Source organism: Scophthalmus maximus, chromosome 5 (genome assembly GCF_022379125.1).
Source record: "Scophthalmus maximus strain ysfricsl-2021 chromosome 5, ASM2237912v1, whole genome shotgun sequence".
In the NCBI taxonomy this organism is placed as follows: domain Eukaryota; kingdom Metazoa; phylum Chordata; class Actinopteri; order Pleuronectiformes; family Scophthalmidae; genus Scophthalmus; species Scophthalmus maximus.
The window spans coordinates 13,406,371-13,422,213 of NC_061519.1; the positions used below are offsets into that span (position 1 = coordinate 13,406,371).

General features: G+C 43.5%; 1 protein-coding gene across 6 annotated transcripts; it reads left to right on the forward strand.

The window, feature by feature from the left end:
- The first annotated feature begins 369 nt into the window (after positions 1-369).
- Positions 370-15,686, forward strand: wls (Wnt ligand secretion mediator). Of its 6 annotated transcripts, none has more exons than XM_035635807.2 (14): positions 371-579; positions 3,046-3,318; positions 7,386-7,510; positions 7,878-8,039; positions 8,145-8,281; positions 11,400-11,568; positions 11,982-12,079; positions 12,248-12,311; positions 13,160-13,303; positions 13,447-13,530; positions 13,635-13,803; positions 14,348-14,422; positions 14,547-14,596; positions 14,692-14,814. In XM_035635807.2, exons 1-13 carry the CDS (start codon positions 474-476, stop codon positions 14,549-14,551), a joined length of 1,611 nt encoding a protein of 536 aa, XP_035491700.1. In that variant the 5' UTR covers positions 371-473; the 3' UTR covers positions 14,552-14,596; positions 14,692-14,814. The 6 variants fall into 6 exon arrangements, with proteins under 6 accessions (XP_047187720.1, XP_047187721.1, XP_035491700.1 ...); XM_035635808.2 differs by having other exon boundaries at positions 13,635-13,788; XM_047331764.1 differs by having other exon boundaries at positions 370-579; positions 14,348-14,596; positions 14,692-15,686.
- Positions 15,687-15,843: the final 157 nt, after the last annotated feature.

A 15,843-nucleotide genomic window follows, 5' to 3' on the forward strand; every position in this document is an offset into this window, starting at 1 on the left:
TCCCCCTCTCTCCTCCCTCCCTCCTCCCTCTCTCTCCCCCCCCTCCCTCTCCCTCCCCCTCTCTCCTCCCTCCCTCCTCCCTCTCTCTCTCTCCTCCCCCTCTCCCCCCCTCCCTCTCTCTCCCCCCCCCCTCCCCCTCTCTCCTCCCTCCCTCCTCCCTCTCTCTCTCTCCTCCCCCTCTCCCCCCCTCCCTCTCTCTCTCTCTCTCTCTCCCTCCCTCCCCCTCTCCCCCCCCTCCCTCCCTCCTCCCTCTCTCTCCCCCCCTCCCCCTCTCTCCTCCCTCCCTCCTCCCTCTCTCTCTCTCTCCCTCTCCCTCCCTCTCTCTCTCTCTCTCCCTCCCTCCCTCCCTCTCCCTCCCCCCTCCCTCTCTCTCTCTCTCTCTCCACCGACACTTTGTCGTCTGCTCCTCCGCCGGTGTGTGTGTGTGTGTGTGAGTGTGTGAGACACACTTCGACTCCGGCCGTCGCTTCGCCATGGCGGGGGCTATTATTGAGAACATGAGCACCAAAAAGTTGGTGATAATGGGAGTTACTCTGCTGCTGTTCCAGGCGTTCGCCTTCATGGTCGGCGGTTTAATTGGTAAGTTATTTCTGCTCCTTCACTTGTATGTGTTCAACCAAACGTTTGCCTCTGCGCGCGCGAGCCTGCTGGAATTCAAACGCCTGTGCTCGGTCGAAACAAAGTTCAGACTTCGTTACGTGCCTCTGTTCTTTTTAATTATATATATATATATTTACATGTAAAAGACGCGGAGCGCTGCGACTCTGTCTCCTTCGTGGCCTCTGTCGCAGCCGGACGATGCCGAGCGTTGGACGCCGACGCCGGCCGAGTGCACCTCGGCGAAAGCCCGACTTTTGTGTCAAGGTGTTCGCTGCCTCCCCCCTCAGCCCTGAACATGTCCCATGACTCCATTTTTTGTGTGTGGGTGTGTGGGTGTGGGGGGGTCATTTAAAAAAAAAAAAATTTAACACGGGAAGGATCTGAAATGCATCCAATCTTTTGCACCCCCCCTTTCACACTTCTTTGATCCAAACTCGGAATGTGCCCCCCCCCTCCTCTCACCCCTCCTCCTCCCATATATAATGTCTGTCTGCTGTGTGGGGCCCCAGGCAGCATCTCTACCTTCCTCTCCCCCCGTGTGCGTCTCCCCTTCTCCCCAAATCCCTCCAGCCTGGCAGGCAGCTCATTCATGTCCCACCTCCTCCTCCTCCTACTTTTTCATTTGCATTGAGAGAGACACACACACACACACACACACACACACACACACACACGTGTCTCTCTATGGTTGTGAGGACCCCAATTGGTATAATGCATTCCCTAGCCCCTTACCCTAACCTTAACCATCACAGCACAATGCATAACCCAAACCTAACCCCCTATTCTAACCCTAAAACCAAGTCTTAACCTTCAAACAGCCCCTTGAAGTTGTGAGGACTGGCCAAAATGTCCCCACAACGTCAAAATGTCCTCGCAACGATGGTGTAGAGCCAAAATTGGTGCTCTCAACTATAAAAAGAGACACACACACACACACACACACAAACAAAGCTGTCAAAGTTGCATTTTTGCCTCCAGGACCTTGCTGGAGTTGCTGTCAAGTTTCTTCAAATCCACCCACCCACACCCACTCATGGAGAGAGAGAGAGAGAAAGAAGTTGAGTTCATGTGGAAGATGACTTCCTCTATCATGGGCTGAATCTGGAGACCATTGATGGCCCCCTAAACGTCTGCCCCCCCCCCCCCCCCCCCCCCCCAACTCACTTTTACACCACTGCTGATAAATTAGCAAGTTTGGTTCGCTCCTGGCCGAGATGGTTTTAATGAAGCCAGATTCCTTTGTGCCTGCTCGGTGGCCGGGGGCGGACAGGGGTAATTGAGTAGAAAGGGTCTTTTTTTTTTTTCTCCCCTTGTTTCCCCGACAAACCCGGAAACACGGCATGGGGTCAGCGGGCTGAGGGGACGGCCATTATCCTGGACACGCTGCGATGGAGACTGGAGGAGCCGCCCGGCAGCTGGACACACGGGGGTCACCGGATAATTGAACTTCAAGGGGTTCCAGATAACTGGCTCTAATTCAGTGTGGTGTATCTTCGTTGTCACCGTGTGTGTTTTATTTTTACACGTCTGGTAAGACACTTGACGGTTCCTTGAAGATGACCCTTGTTGTGTTTTATGACTGTGTAAACTGTTGGTGGAGTCCACCCCTCAGTGAACAGATATGATTAGATGGACAGATAAGAAACAGTTTGTTCAGGTACAGACTAGTGTGGTACCTTGTTTTTCAGTTTTGCTTACTATTTTACAGTCTTCTTTCGGTTATTAAAACTACAAAAAATACAGACTTAGCCAAGCTGAAAGTATTGCTTCCCACCAGCAAGGCCTGTAGAAGCATCTCTGACAGGGATTGGCGCTTTGAGTCTACTTAAATGTGTCACTAATCTTTTTTTCATGAGCCGAGTCTGAAAAGTACCTGCTTTCACATGAGTCGGTGCCTGAGTCTGCACTTTGACTCTCACATCTCTGTGATGTTGTTCACATCCGGGCCCTCAGCTTTTTACAATGGCCGACCAAACTTTTTGTGTTCTCATGATAATGATGGATCTTTTCCCAAGCACTACTCAAATCCTGTGGTTTGAGACTACAGACACCGGTCTTGTCAAGCTCATGAATCTCAATGAGTAACAGTGTAATTGGTGCCTGAGAGCTTTCGGGAATTTCCCTCCCCATCGTTTCAGTGAGGCAGAGCTTTGGCTAGCAGGCATTTTCTAAACAGTGTTAAAAGTAATTGCCAAAGTGTTTGGACTGGATTTGGCTCAAACCCAACCTGTTGACTGGTCCTAATGGTTGCTTAGATAGTTATACCGTCCGAGCAGTTTGATCCGCATTGCTCAAGTTTTATTTATTGATTATTATTCAAACTTTTTGCTTGATTTATTAGTTTGAGGGGAAATTTAGCTTGGCAGGACCTTGAAACACTTTGCTGCACTATTTCAATATGACACCAAGCCTAACATGTCTCACACTTTGTATTTGTCTCAACAGCTCCCAGCCCCACCACAGCGGTCCACTACTTGGCCACCAAGTGTGTGGACACAGTCAAGCACCGACAGGAAACCAAATGGTTCATGCCTTGGGGTCCTGACCAGTGCGACAAGATCCGGACCTTTGACGAGGCCATGGCCAAAAAGATTGAGGCCAACAACATTGTCTTTGCTGTCCACATTCCTTTGTCTAACAAGGAGATGAGCGCCTGGTTCCAGTTCATGCTGGTCATCCTGCAGTTTGACATTGCCTTTAAGATGTACAACCAGATAGGTGAGAGCCAAGTCTTTCTTATAGGTAAAAAAAAAAAGGTCATGTTTCTCCTCCAGGTATTGAAGCAGGAAGATTGGTTGACCTAGTGCACATATATTTACTTGTAAGAGGCCATTGTGGTGTTGGTGGAAATCACAAAAGAACCAAATGGTTGATAATGAACAAGGAATAATTAATTGAATAACTCAATTTAAAAAACGTAAAAAAATCATTTTGCGTGCTACATTCTTTCAGTGGAGTTTTTCTCTCCACTTGTGTCAATATTTCATCACTCTCTTATTTCTTAGGTTCACAATCTGAAGGCAAATATTTGCCGGAGGCTCAGTGAGACCAAGCTCTTTTCTGAAATATTTAAAGCCATTGTCACTTCAAATCTCTCGCATCGTAAATTCAAGTGCAGAGTAACATTACAGCTCTACCAATAATACTGGTTGGTGTGTCCTCTTCTATTACCTTCCCTACACAATGTCCTGGTAGGATGTTGGGTTGTGTTCCTATTTCGGTTTATCATGGTGAACGCTCGAGGAATCCCCAGGAGTGTGTCTTTGTCAGTAGATTGGATTTCTCTGACACAGAAAGGCAGCAAAGAATGATGGATGTCCTGCTGTTTGTTCTCTATGGCGGCATAAACCCTCAGGGCTTTTTGTAGATGGGCTTGTCAATAAACCTTGAGAAAGGTATAAAGAGAGAGGTAATCTGGACCTGCTCCATAGTTGGCCGCCTCTGAGAAAGGCTTGTCTTATTATCTAGAGAGACCCACAGCCCAAAGGATTTTCATACTTTTTATATGAAATCCTCCCCGTTTAGTGTTTTACAGTTTTCAAAATCAAGTGATTTGTCCTGTCTCTTACGACAAATCATGACACATTGAAGAGAACTTTGCATGCAAAACACCTTATTCAATTTGTAAACGAGCTACAGGCTCTGTCAGATATCTGCTGTCTGTTGTAAGGAAGGAAACCCACCAATTTTACTGTAATCCAATTGGTGCCTCTATGCAGTGTCAAACTACTACTGAAGAATACTGGTAAATATACCCCTTTTCCACCAACGGGAATCAAAGTTCCAGTTCCGGGCCAGTGCCAGGTTGGAACCATTTGAGAACCGGTTTGTGTTTCCACCGGCAAGAGAGGCACGTCATGACGTCACTGTAAACGTCTGCAAACGTCTCCGCCTTGCGAGCAACCTCGCGGCAGCTTCAATCATAACAACTATAATTTTTTTAGTTTGTTACTAATTTGCTCGGCGGTCCGTTCGTAGCCCGCCGTAGCATCTCCTTCTGCAGCTGTTGTGCGAGTGGCACCCTCCAACTTTTCCTGGATCTCAGTTGAAGACCACAGTGCAGGGACACAATTGGTCTCCTCCGCGGACCACTGTTTTGTTTTTGCGTCCATGGTTTAAAGCGTGTTTTTAAAAATGGTGGTCAATGTTTTTGTAGGTGTGTTTTGGTTTCGATAATCCCACCCCCACGTAAGCGGTTTCCAGTTTCACACCAGCTCAAAGCTGGTGCCGCTCTGGAACCAGTTTTTCCGGGCACCGGTTCCGAACCGGCCCAGATTTCGCCTCGGTGGAAAAGGGGTAGACATAGAGCATCTCCGTGTGTTGAACTGGCTGAATGAGAGGAAAGGGTGGAGGAGGAGGGAGATAACCGGTATCTTGTGGAAGAGGGCTTAGAATCCTGGCAGGGTGATTTGGATCCTGAAAGAGGGGATTAGAGAGGATAATGAGAATGCCTAATATAAGTGACTGGGTCACCAGGAAAACCTGGGAAAGAAGTTTTTGAGTCTCCGCTGTAAAGCTTGGACTCTGTGATGTCAACTTGAGCTACATAGCAGAATGTGATGCACGGCCATGTCCAACCGGACAAATGGTTGCAAACCTTGACAGACGTCCAACTTTGGCCAGTTTGTAACAAACAGAAAAGTAAGAGGTAATTGTAATAATGCAGAAAACACAGAGTTTTAAAGTTTGTGGTGTAGTCTTATTATCCAAGCCTTTCTGGTCTGGCTTGTCTAAACATCATTTGCTTGCTCACATTCTTGGCCTCAGTGAAAATCTGTCCGGGGGCTGTAGGTCGTTACTTCCTGGCCGCCGGACAGACGAGTCTGATTCATCCTCGATCCCGCTGCCAGGTGCCGCAAACTCATTTTGATCTTTCTGAGCTGCAGAACAGAGTGTGAGAACAAAAGGGTTGTAGAAGCAACTGAGAATGCTGCATGTTGGGAGACACTAGGTCGTGCTGCAGAAGTGGGATTCCCATTTGAAAACTATTTTGAACAATTTAATTTACACCCATCTTCAACCTTGAAATCAACTTTCCCTCATCATCACCCTTTCTTTGTTTACCACAGGCTGCAAGGCTAGAACAAAAAAAAAGGCATTTAATTTAGAAACAAACTCAACCTTTTACCCTCAAACATGTATGTTTCAGAATTTAACCGGATTTTTTCTTTGATTTAATTTCAAAACATGACTAGGCTTTTATTGATCTTGCTCAACGCACAATGAGATCCAGTTGTACATTGCAATCCCTTAAGACTACTATTAGCATCCCCTTTTAGCTGCCGTTTAGTAAAATGGCATGTTTTGGTATTCTATTCTGTCCTGCAAAAAGTGCTTTAAATATTATGACATTTTATAATTTGGGGGGGGGGGGGGGAATCCAGATTCTATAAAACCTGAGATTCTGAATTCAGAATTGGTAAAATGCTAACAAACTTCAACCCCCGCAAATCAATGCAGCCAGTCATTCACAGTTAACACAATGGTGCCAGGTTATCTGTTTAAATCCCAACCAAAACACCACTGTGCCCAAGGTAGGCGGCTTCTGTCCTGCAGCTGCAAGACACATGAACTCAAGGCCGTCTCTTCCTTGACTACCTTATCGGTGTAACAATGTTCATACAACAAAGAGGGTTAGGGCCTTTATTAACCACTCCACCGCCCCGCTCCACCCCGGCACCAAGCGCCCATTGGCCGACATCCAGCAATAACACAGCTGTTGAGGAGGCTCAGTTTCTGTGGCGATGGCCGCTGGACTGAAGTGGAATGTTTGCATGAAGTAAGCTGACATTCGAGGGCGTCTGGCTCAACCAATGGCAGAGGGAAGGGCACTACAGAGACAGTCGGCTGCCAGTTCTCATCTGCCTCCCTCTCCCCCTCCCTCTCCCCCTGCCTCTCCTTTTTTTTTTCCTTTCTTGCAGCACAGGCCACTGGGTTTCTTTCTCTTCATTCCAGCTTGTTTCATAATGGCACAAGAGGCACTCTGGAAGGCTGGAGGAGAGAACACTTGGCTTTGTAATGTGATCTAAAGACGCAGCTGTAATAGCTCCGCTGTGGATGTTTTTGTTGGAGGCCAGCGCAAGGTGTTGTTGAAGTTTATGTCAAGTAGGAAGTAGCCTAGATTTGGGCCACCATGGAGAGCAGACTGAATCACAGCCTATGTTCACATGCAGGGAAATGATCCCGTTAATCTGACTTATTCCAGGGGTTTGTACCACATATTAACACTCTCATAATTTGACCTTGTTTAGACCTTGTATAAATGTTTGTTTTAGAATAAACAAGCCAACGTCCAGTTGAAAATACAATCCCCTGAATGAACAGACAAAAGTCAAAGCTGCAGATCTCTCAAAAGAAATGAAATGTCTCTCTCGTCTTCATCTTCTTTACATTGTTCTTCTCCGGAGCACCTTAGCTTGTGAAACATTAACCTGAAAGTGGACGGCACATTTGCACTGAATGTCCCATTGCGAGTGCTAGCACTTAGCTTAGCTGCTGGTTCAGTGAAAAGGGCACGGCTGCCTGTCATCATGACTTAATTTGATCCTGTCGCTGGGATCGTAAGAAGCAGCAGGGATGTGAAACACATCGAAATACAGATGAATGGGAACGGGTTATTCAGAGCATTTTTTCTTCTTCCAAAAACATAAATTCCTTGTTCTCCAATGCTGTTCACATGTGCACATTAATGTATCTATTGACATACTTCAAACCATTTTTTTTTAAACCAACAATCCGTTTATTAGATTGTAGAAATTATCTTAAAGTAAATTACTTTTTTTCAGAGGATGGGGCGTTGGTCACCATCGACGTGGGTCTGGCCTACAGAGATGACACTGTCAGTGAGTGGACGGAGATGGCTCACTCTTATGAACAGAGGAAACTGAGCTGCAACTTTACCACTACCAAGGTGCGGACACGACACGCTGAGCATCAACTTTTATGCATTGATAAACACTGAAAAGAGTATTCCATTAAGTTGTTATAATATTTAGTCATCATTTCAGATATTAATTGATGTCATAAGTAAGTTTTCTCTGAGTGGACACGGATGCTGTTGTAGCAATGAATATAATTAATGTTTTGAACTCAAATCAAAGTGTTCATAGCATTGCTGATTTTCTTTGATTTTGCAGCTTCAGCACATTTTATGAAATGTTTTAGTTATGGGTCTGAATCAAGTCTGAAGGCTGTGGTTTTGATATTATTAAAATCATACAATACAATGAAGATGCATATGTATGTATTTTAAACCAGATGTGTTGTGTGTTTTTCAGACCTTTGAGAATGAGGGACGTTACTATGAGTGTGACCTGCTGCCCTTCATGGAGGTGGGTAGTGTGGCCCACAAGTACTATCTTCTCAACATCCGCTTGCCTGTCAACGAGCGCAAGAAGGTCAACGTGGGGATTGGAGAAATCAAAGACATTCGTCTTGTTGTAAGTTTTCGTTAGTTAACACAATCGAGTGATGAGTGACGTGTTGTTGAAAATAAGATGCACGATACAAATAGTTGACACTGAGGTTGTTTGTCCCCTTCCAAGAGCATCCACCAGAATGGAGGCTTCACAAAAGTCTGGTTTGCCATGAAGACGTTCCTCACACCGAGCATCCTCATCATCATGATCTGGTACTGGAGACGCATCACCCTCATGAGCAGACCTCCTGTGCTGCTGGAGAAGTAAGGCTCCTCATCAGTAGTATCACACTGGTGTTCTGTGTCCGCCACTGGATTGTAATGAACATATTGCTTATTCTGAAACAATTAAGTTTTTGGCAAGTAAGTTTCACACTGGTGTGTGTACAGTGGTAATAATGATAAATGACACTTATTTTGAAACTCATACATACCGGCATATACAGTGATAATTTTATTTTAAACCTCTGCTTCAGTTTGGCTACTCGGTGAAGGCACACACTGTATTAACAATGGATGAAATGTACGAGTAAGTCAATGCTAACTGCAATGAAGGTCAAAGCTCTTAGTGGGAACATTATCCAGGACCATCAGTACGTTGAGCTCTACAAAACTGCAATGCAATGTTAAATAGTTATTATGGTGGTAGAGCTACTGCTGCTTCTTTCCACATTTTGTCAGAGAAAGTCTTCATCACAGCTTGAAATGCAAAAAAAAAAACAAAAGCACAAAATGCTGGTAGCTCTGTCTGATGCAGATGGTGTGAATGCTCTGCCGTGGGAAGTTGACGCTATGCTCAGAGCCCTGTGTTTGTCTAACCCCCCGCTGTGCTGGGAAGACAGATCAGTAAGAGGCAGCATTCTGCGCCACAGGAAGTGCCTGGCGAAGCGTGAAACACATTACAAAATCTGCAAGCTAGCACTCGACACATGCTAAACACACACACACAAATTCAGGACTTTCACTCCAGCTAGACACTGCACATCCAGTCCAGTGTCTCTCTCCTTCCCTGTTTCTTCTCCAGCTCGAGGCTCTTATTCCCAAATGACCAGCAGGCTCTTAGGAAGTGCGCCTTGTACTATTTGTGGACAGCGGATGATTTTTTCATGCTGTAAAAGCTTTACCAGAGTCTCCTGTGTCACTTGTCTGCAGAGGTGTCAGAATGTTGAAGCTCAGACTTCCCCAAAACTTAAGAGGACAGATGTTAGGCGGGAACCTCTCGGTGTGGAAATTTTTTTTTAACATGATATAATTCATAGAGTAATCATGTTCAGTTTGTGACATAAACTAAACTGTTCTTAGAATTGTAAAATAAGAAATGTACTCAGCAGACACAGAGACACAACAGCCACTGTGACTTGTCATAGCACGAAAAGCACAGCCAAGATTAATAACAATAATCCTGGCTCAGTTCAGTTAGAACAGAGCCGTTGAGAGAGAGAGTCGCGACAACGGAAGTCCAAAATACCTGCAAGTCACGTGACTCATGTAGACTTCAGATAGTTCCAGGAAGTTCTTGGTGCGCAATTAGAATCCATTATTCAGAGCGACAGAACTGCAATTGTTTTCTGTAATTAGCTGTCAATAAATGTATCAATTTACAATATAGCAGACCGACATGCCTAGGCAGTTACTCTATGAAGTTAGTCAACACGTTTTTTTATAGTAAAATTTTATTAATAATTTAATGCTTTAATGCGCATGTTGATTTGATTCAGATGTGCTGATAATATACAATCTGATTTAGAGCTGCGACAGTTAAATCGATTAGTAATCGATTACTAAATGAATCGCCAACTATTTTGATAACCGATTAATCGGTTCTGTTTTTTTGTGAATTTTTTTTTTATTTCAGCTTCTTAAATGTGAATATCTTCTGGTTTCTTTGCTCCTCTACGACAGTAAGCTTAATATCTTTGGTGTGTGGACAAAACTAAACATTATCTTGGGTTTTGGGAAACATTTTGCACAATTTTTAATGACATTTTATGGACCAAACACCTAATCGATTTATCGAGAAAATAATCAACAGATTAATCGATTATGAAAATAATCGTTAGTTGCAGCCCTAATCTGATTATTTAAACGTGTTACCCTTCATAAGTGCAACACAGATCCCTTCTGCTGCTACTCTAATACACTTCAGGGAACTATTGAGAGGCTCCACGATCCGCCATTGCTGGGAAAAAATAAATGTCTCTATTCTCTCTCTCAACGGCTCTGAGTTAGAATGCACAACACCAGCGACCAGGACCCATTTCACTGCTTTGGAACTGAGACTGAATTAATGTTATTAGTTGCAACTGTGTATTTCCTGCTTTCCTGTTACATGTCAAACTCCAACCATCCAAATGTCCAACTATAAAAAGGTTGATTTTGGACCTTTACCACATTAAAATCTAGTCTTTGTCTTTTTACACACACACACACACACACACACACACACACACACACCTTTCTTTCTGTAGTTGCGAGGACACTCATTGGTAAAAAGCATTCCCTAGCCCCTTTCCCGAACCATCACAGCTAAATGCCTAACCCTAACTCTGACCTAAACCCTAAAACCAAGTCTGTGTACCCACGTTTTTTTCTTTCCCTCTCTGCTCACACACACACACTCACACACACACACACACACACACACACACACACACACACACACACACACACACACACACTGCAGCAGCTCTGTTTTGCCTCTCAACTGACTATTTACAATCCTGCTTTCATCTCCTGGTGGCATGCCGGAACCTGCTGCTGACGCTTGAAAGAAGAGCTTTATTCTGTCTGTCTGCAGGCAGACTCTTCTTAGGTTATTCTCCCTTATTTCACTCTGAATGTCTGGATTTCAAGGTCCAGGGATGGTTTGCTGTAATAATGTGGCCACTTAGCATGCTAGTGAATTGAGTAGAATTGGATGGGTCAGTGGGGACACGCTGCGCTAGTAGCTGAATGCATAATCAAATCAATAATGTACTGAGATCTAATGAGCCTACTCCAGTCGATGTTGATGTAGCCTTGCTGTAAAGGATTGATTGTGACTGTGTAAAAGATGTAGAACAAATTCAGTCATCTGCCAACACTCTAAATTTCTTTTATGCCCAAATAAACCCCTTTCCTCGGGTATGTCACTAGTTTAGTGTCATCCATTAATACCTGTTAACGTGCCAATGTGGCTATTGATGCTACAGTAATTATGGTACTATGGATATTCACTTAAGATATAGCACATGTGTATGCATTTAGATATATTTAAACACCTACACAAGGTAGATATTTATCCACAGAAAATGGTATACTCCTATCTTCAGCTGTCATTGACACTTTCTGAATTCAAAGTGGTAATGATGCTGAGAGGTTAAGCCTGTCTTTGCTCCTTCAGGGTAATCCTTGCTCTGGGCATCTCGATGACCTTCATCAACATCCCAGTGGAGTGGTTCTCTGTCGGTTTCAACTGGACCTGGATGCTGCTTTTCGGAGACATCAGGCAGGGGATCTTCTACTCTATGCTGCTGTCCTTCTGGATCATCTTCTGCGGGGAGCACCTCATGGTACACTGCTGGTACCTCTCAAATGTGAAGATGTGTCAGAGCTGGACCAGTCATTCATTAATATCAACACAGGCCACCTCGCATGTATCATTTCAAATCCACATTCTGAGGTGACCCCAGAATGTCCAATCTCAGAGGCTGTATTAAATCAGGTTTTACCAGTTTGTGATATTTTAATCTTTGCATCTAAATCCTCAACATGTGTCCTGGTGCAAACAAACAAAATATGCATAAATTGCTTTATTTTTTGGCGTCAGGGCATAAATAATATCTACACAATGGCTTTGATAAAGAAGGATCTTTGTTTATTATTGACTGTATGATAAAGGAAATGTAATTAAACATATTTTATTTTTACAGTATATTTGTCCATATGTTTTAATGTAAGTCCTCTCTTGTCCTTTGTCTATCAGGACCAGACGGAGAGGAACCGTTTCTCAGTTTACTGGAAGCAGGTTGGACCCATCGTCTTTGGCTCCTTCTGCCTTTTTATCTTTGACATGTGTGAAAGGTGAGTCCGACATTTTTACTCTGTACAACAGCTTTTGTTTTACAACAGTAGTCAATTCTAGTGTGTTATACATTATAACAATGACTCTTAAAGTGAGGTTCTGCCTTGTTGTTTTTTTTCTTTTCTTCTTACACCTCTAAATGTAAATCTGTTGTTCTGTTTCATCAGAGGTGTTCAGCTGACAAACCCTTTCTACAGTATCTGGGCATCTGACGTAGGAACTGAACTGGCTGTATCCTTGTTAAACAATATTCGGCAACGGTAACAGAAAAAGGGGACTTGATCAAATGCAAATGAATCAGATAAGAGCGTGATGCCCCCCCTACTCTTAATATATCAGCCTGCAAATGTTCATGGTTTGATGCGTTTACCTGCTATGTGCCAAAAGCAAGATGGTTTTTTTTGAATATGCCTTCTTCCCACAGCTCTGGTTATCTTGCTCTAGTCACTGGAAACTGGTCTCCAGGCTGATATGATGAGAAATAATTCAGTAATGCCATATGTGAAAGTATTGCCCAGTGTCTTGGGATGATATGTTTATGTTTGTGTACCTGTTTGCCTCGCTCGCCACGCTGAGCGATGCGCGATTCATCAGCAAACCTCTTCAAAAACAACTGCCGAACACCCATCATTTTCCAGTCTTAGCTCGCCTCCCTCCTCTTTTCCTACGAGACTCATCATACAGAAAATGCTTCCTAGTGATCCTGATGCTGAGCGGTTTGACAAAGACATTTGGTACAGTGCCTATAACCAGGGTCATAAATTTTTATAAGTTTCTGCTTTGCTTCATACTGCAGTAAAGTCTGTTAAGTTTTAATACATCAGACACAATTTATTTAACACAAGTTTTTGTTGATTACAGATTCATATGCACAGATTTAACTTACTGTCGGTAATATCCATTCTGGTGCATGTAAGACCAAACCTGCATGCCAGTGCACAGATTCTACGCGATTCAATAGGATGAGTGTGTTTTTGTGTTTGACCAGTCTTAAGTCGTTCTGTTTCTGAATGCCAACAGTATGCACCACCACTGTCTGCAGATTCTTCAAAATGTCTCCTTAATTGGTGTTGCCTCAGATGGCATTCATAATTGTTGCAGGGATTTGTGCCTGTCTCTACTTCCTCTTCCTCTGCTTCATGGTTTTTCAAGTCTTCCGCAACATCAGTGGCAAGAGGACGTCCCTGCCCGCCATGTCCAGGGCCAGACGCCTGCACTATGAGGTGTGTTTTTGTCTGTCCCTCTTGTTGGACTATTTGTATGCTCCCCCAAAAATTAAAACAATCATGAAAAAAGGGGATGGCTCTCCTACATGTACCATGTCTTTGTGTAAGCTTTCTTAACCCATCACTCTATCACCCTTTAGGGTCTGATTTTCAGGTTCAAGTTCCTCATGTTGGTCACTCTTGCCTGTGCTGCCATGACAGTCATCTTCTTCATCATCAGTCAGGTGAGTCTCATTGATAATGTGATGAAATGTGAAGTGTTTCCCTCTTCAGTTGGCACCAGCACCAGCACAAGTGTTAACATTTGTTTATTTGTTTTGTTGTCCAGGTGAATGAGGGCCACTGGCACTGGGGAGAGCACACGGTGGAGGTAAACAGCGCCTTCTTCACCGGAATCTACGGCATGTGGAACCTGTACGTCTTTGCGATCATGTTCCTCTACGCACCGTCTCACAAACGCTATGGAGATGAGCAGTCAAGTGGTCAGTGCATCACCGGTAACTACATATTTCTTTGATTTGATTTCTAAAAATAAAAAAAAGAAAAGTAAAAAAAACAACTAGCTGGACTCTATAAATTTATTTTTTTTAATTAATATTATTATTATTATGAATTGGTACTTTCTGTTGAGTTATAATAGTTCAGGAGGACCATTTTTAATTTTCTCTTGAGGAAAAAGGGCTATTTAAGCTGTTATATTTAATAAGCTCTACAAAACTGAACACACTAAAGAGAATATAACAATAGTTATTTCCCCATAAATCACATTTGCTAAATGAAAAGAAATAAATAATTAGTTAGTTTCTTACTAACTATGTTATCTTCTCATTGTATTGACTGAAGTTGGTTGAGATTGGTGAAATTTCAGTAGTCTCCCGGGAGCTCTCACTTCATTCTGATGTCTCTTCTCTGCTGTAAAGCTGCCTATTCATCCAAAGTTTGTTTTTGGAGGGGGGGGTGAATTAAGAAGGATTCCCAAGGGAAAGAAGGGTCTCTTTGGCCTGAGAGGGTGATTCTAATGGATACTAGGCTTCCTTCCAGACGGAAATGTTAGTAGAGGCGTGGAGAGCAGGGAAGTAATGAAAACCATCCATCTCCTGACGTCAGTGAAAAGGGGTAGGCTTTCCCCTGATATATGTCCAGCAGTCTCACGGGGGGGGGGGGGGGGGTGCCTCTCTCCAAGTTTCAGTCTCAGTGTTGATTTATCAGCTCTTGATTTTCACTTCTGTTTTTCAAAAATGCTGAAAGTATTTTTGATGATGAAATTCAACTGCAACATGGATCGAAACGGCAAGAACCCAGACAACAAAATAGATACTCTTTTGAGTTCACTTCACATCCTTAATCATTTCCATGTTTATCGTGTGCCATCTCAATATGTGCAGGAGATGCTGGAGCGAACAGTGGAGAAGACATCCAGCTGACCACTACCATTACCCACGTCGATGGTCCCACTGAGATCTACAAGATGACTGGCAAAGAGGCCCAGGAATAAATTTCATCTCCTATTGAGTCTCCCCTCTATTTCCCACTGTTCCACTGATCCCCTCCCTTACACATATATTTAATCAAAGGGGCTTTTCTCTTTACATTGCCTGGCACTGAAACGGCATCAACAGTCCACCTTGCATGTACCCAGCGATCCCAGAGTTGCAGCCCTCTCCTCTGCACCAAACCCTCGGGTGTTTATGTGCCACCCCGTTTCCAAACTCCCTATTGTATCTCTACAGGATGAATATTATCAACACCCATCAAGTCATTGTTTTACATTTCATAGTTGCGTACATGTAAACTACGTTGTATTTGTAAAAGTTGAACAATGCTTATGACACAAAGTCTGGCACTAAAAAGGGGGTAAAGAAAACGGCTTCTTTGTGGTCAGAAATGGCATTTCGCTGCACTCCTGTTTTCAGGTAGTGTATTGTTAAACTGAGTGGTTTTGTAAAAAACTGAGCTTCTGACCAAGACGGAAAGCGAAAGGTTTAAAACCATTTAGCCACTTGTGTTTTTCCTGCTTCATTACCTGTCTTCCTGCTTCATTACCAGGGTATTTAGAGCCTGTCACACATGCATACTCTTCCATAGAAAGGAGATGATGTGGAGTACTGCTGTCAATCTTAGCATTTCAAGTGGTGGAGTTTTTCTATATTGTTGGGGGTACATGTACAGACCATATAGCCACTTTGGGACATGCATACTGTTCGTTCATCATGTTACAATGTAGATATCTATTTTTTATAAAGTGCTTATTTTCAACTTCACAAATGTATTCATGAAGCTCTATCAATGTTTTTGAAGTTGACTGTAGCCGATTACACGTGGTTCTTAGTTTTGTTTTGCTTTCTATGCTAATTTAATAAAAAAAAAATCTTTTACTTAACTTGTGATTGCTCACAATGACTGGGTCAAATGTTTTATATTAAAGTCCCGGGCTAATGTTTTTAAGTAACTGAAAGAAAAATAGATTCTTGCGTCTGGTATTGAGATTTAAATACTATGTGAACATGCACTCATGTAGGGAGACTGCGCCTCCTCGC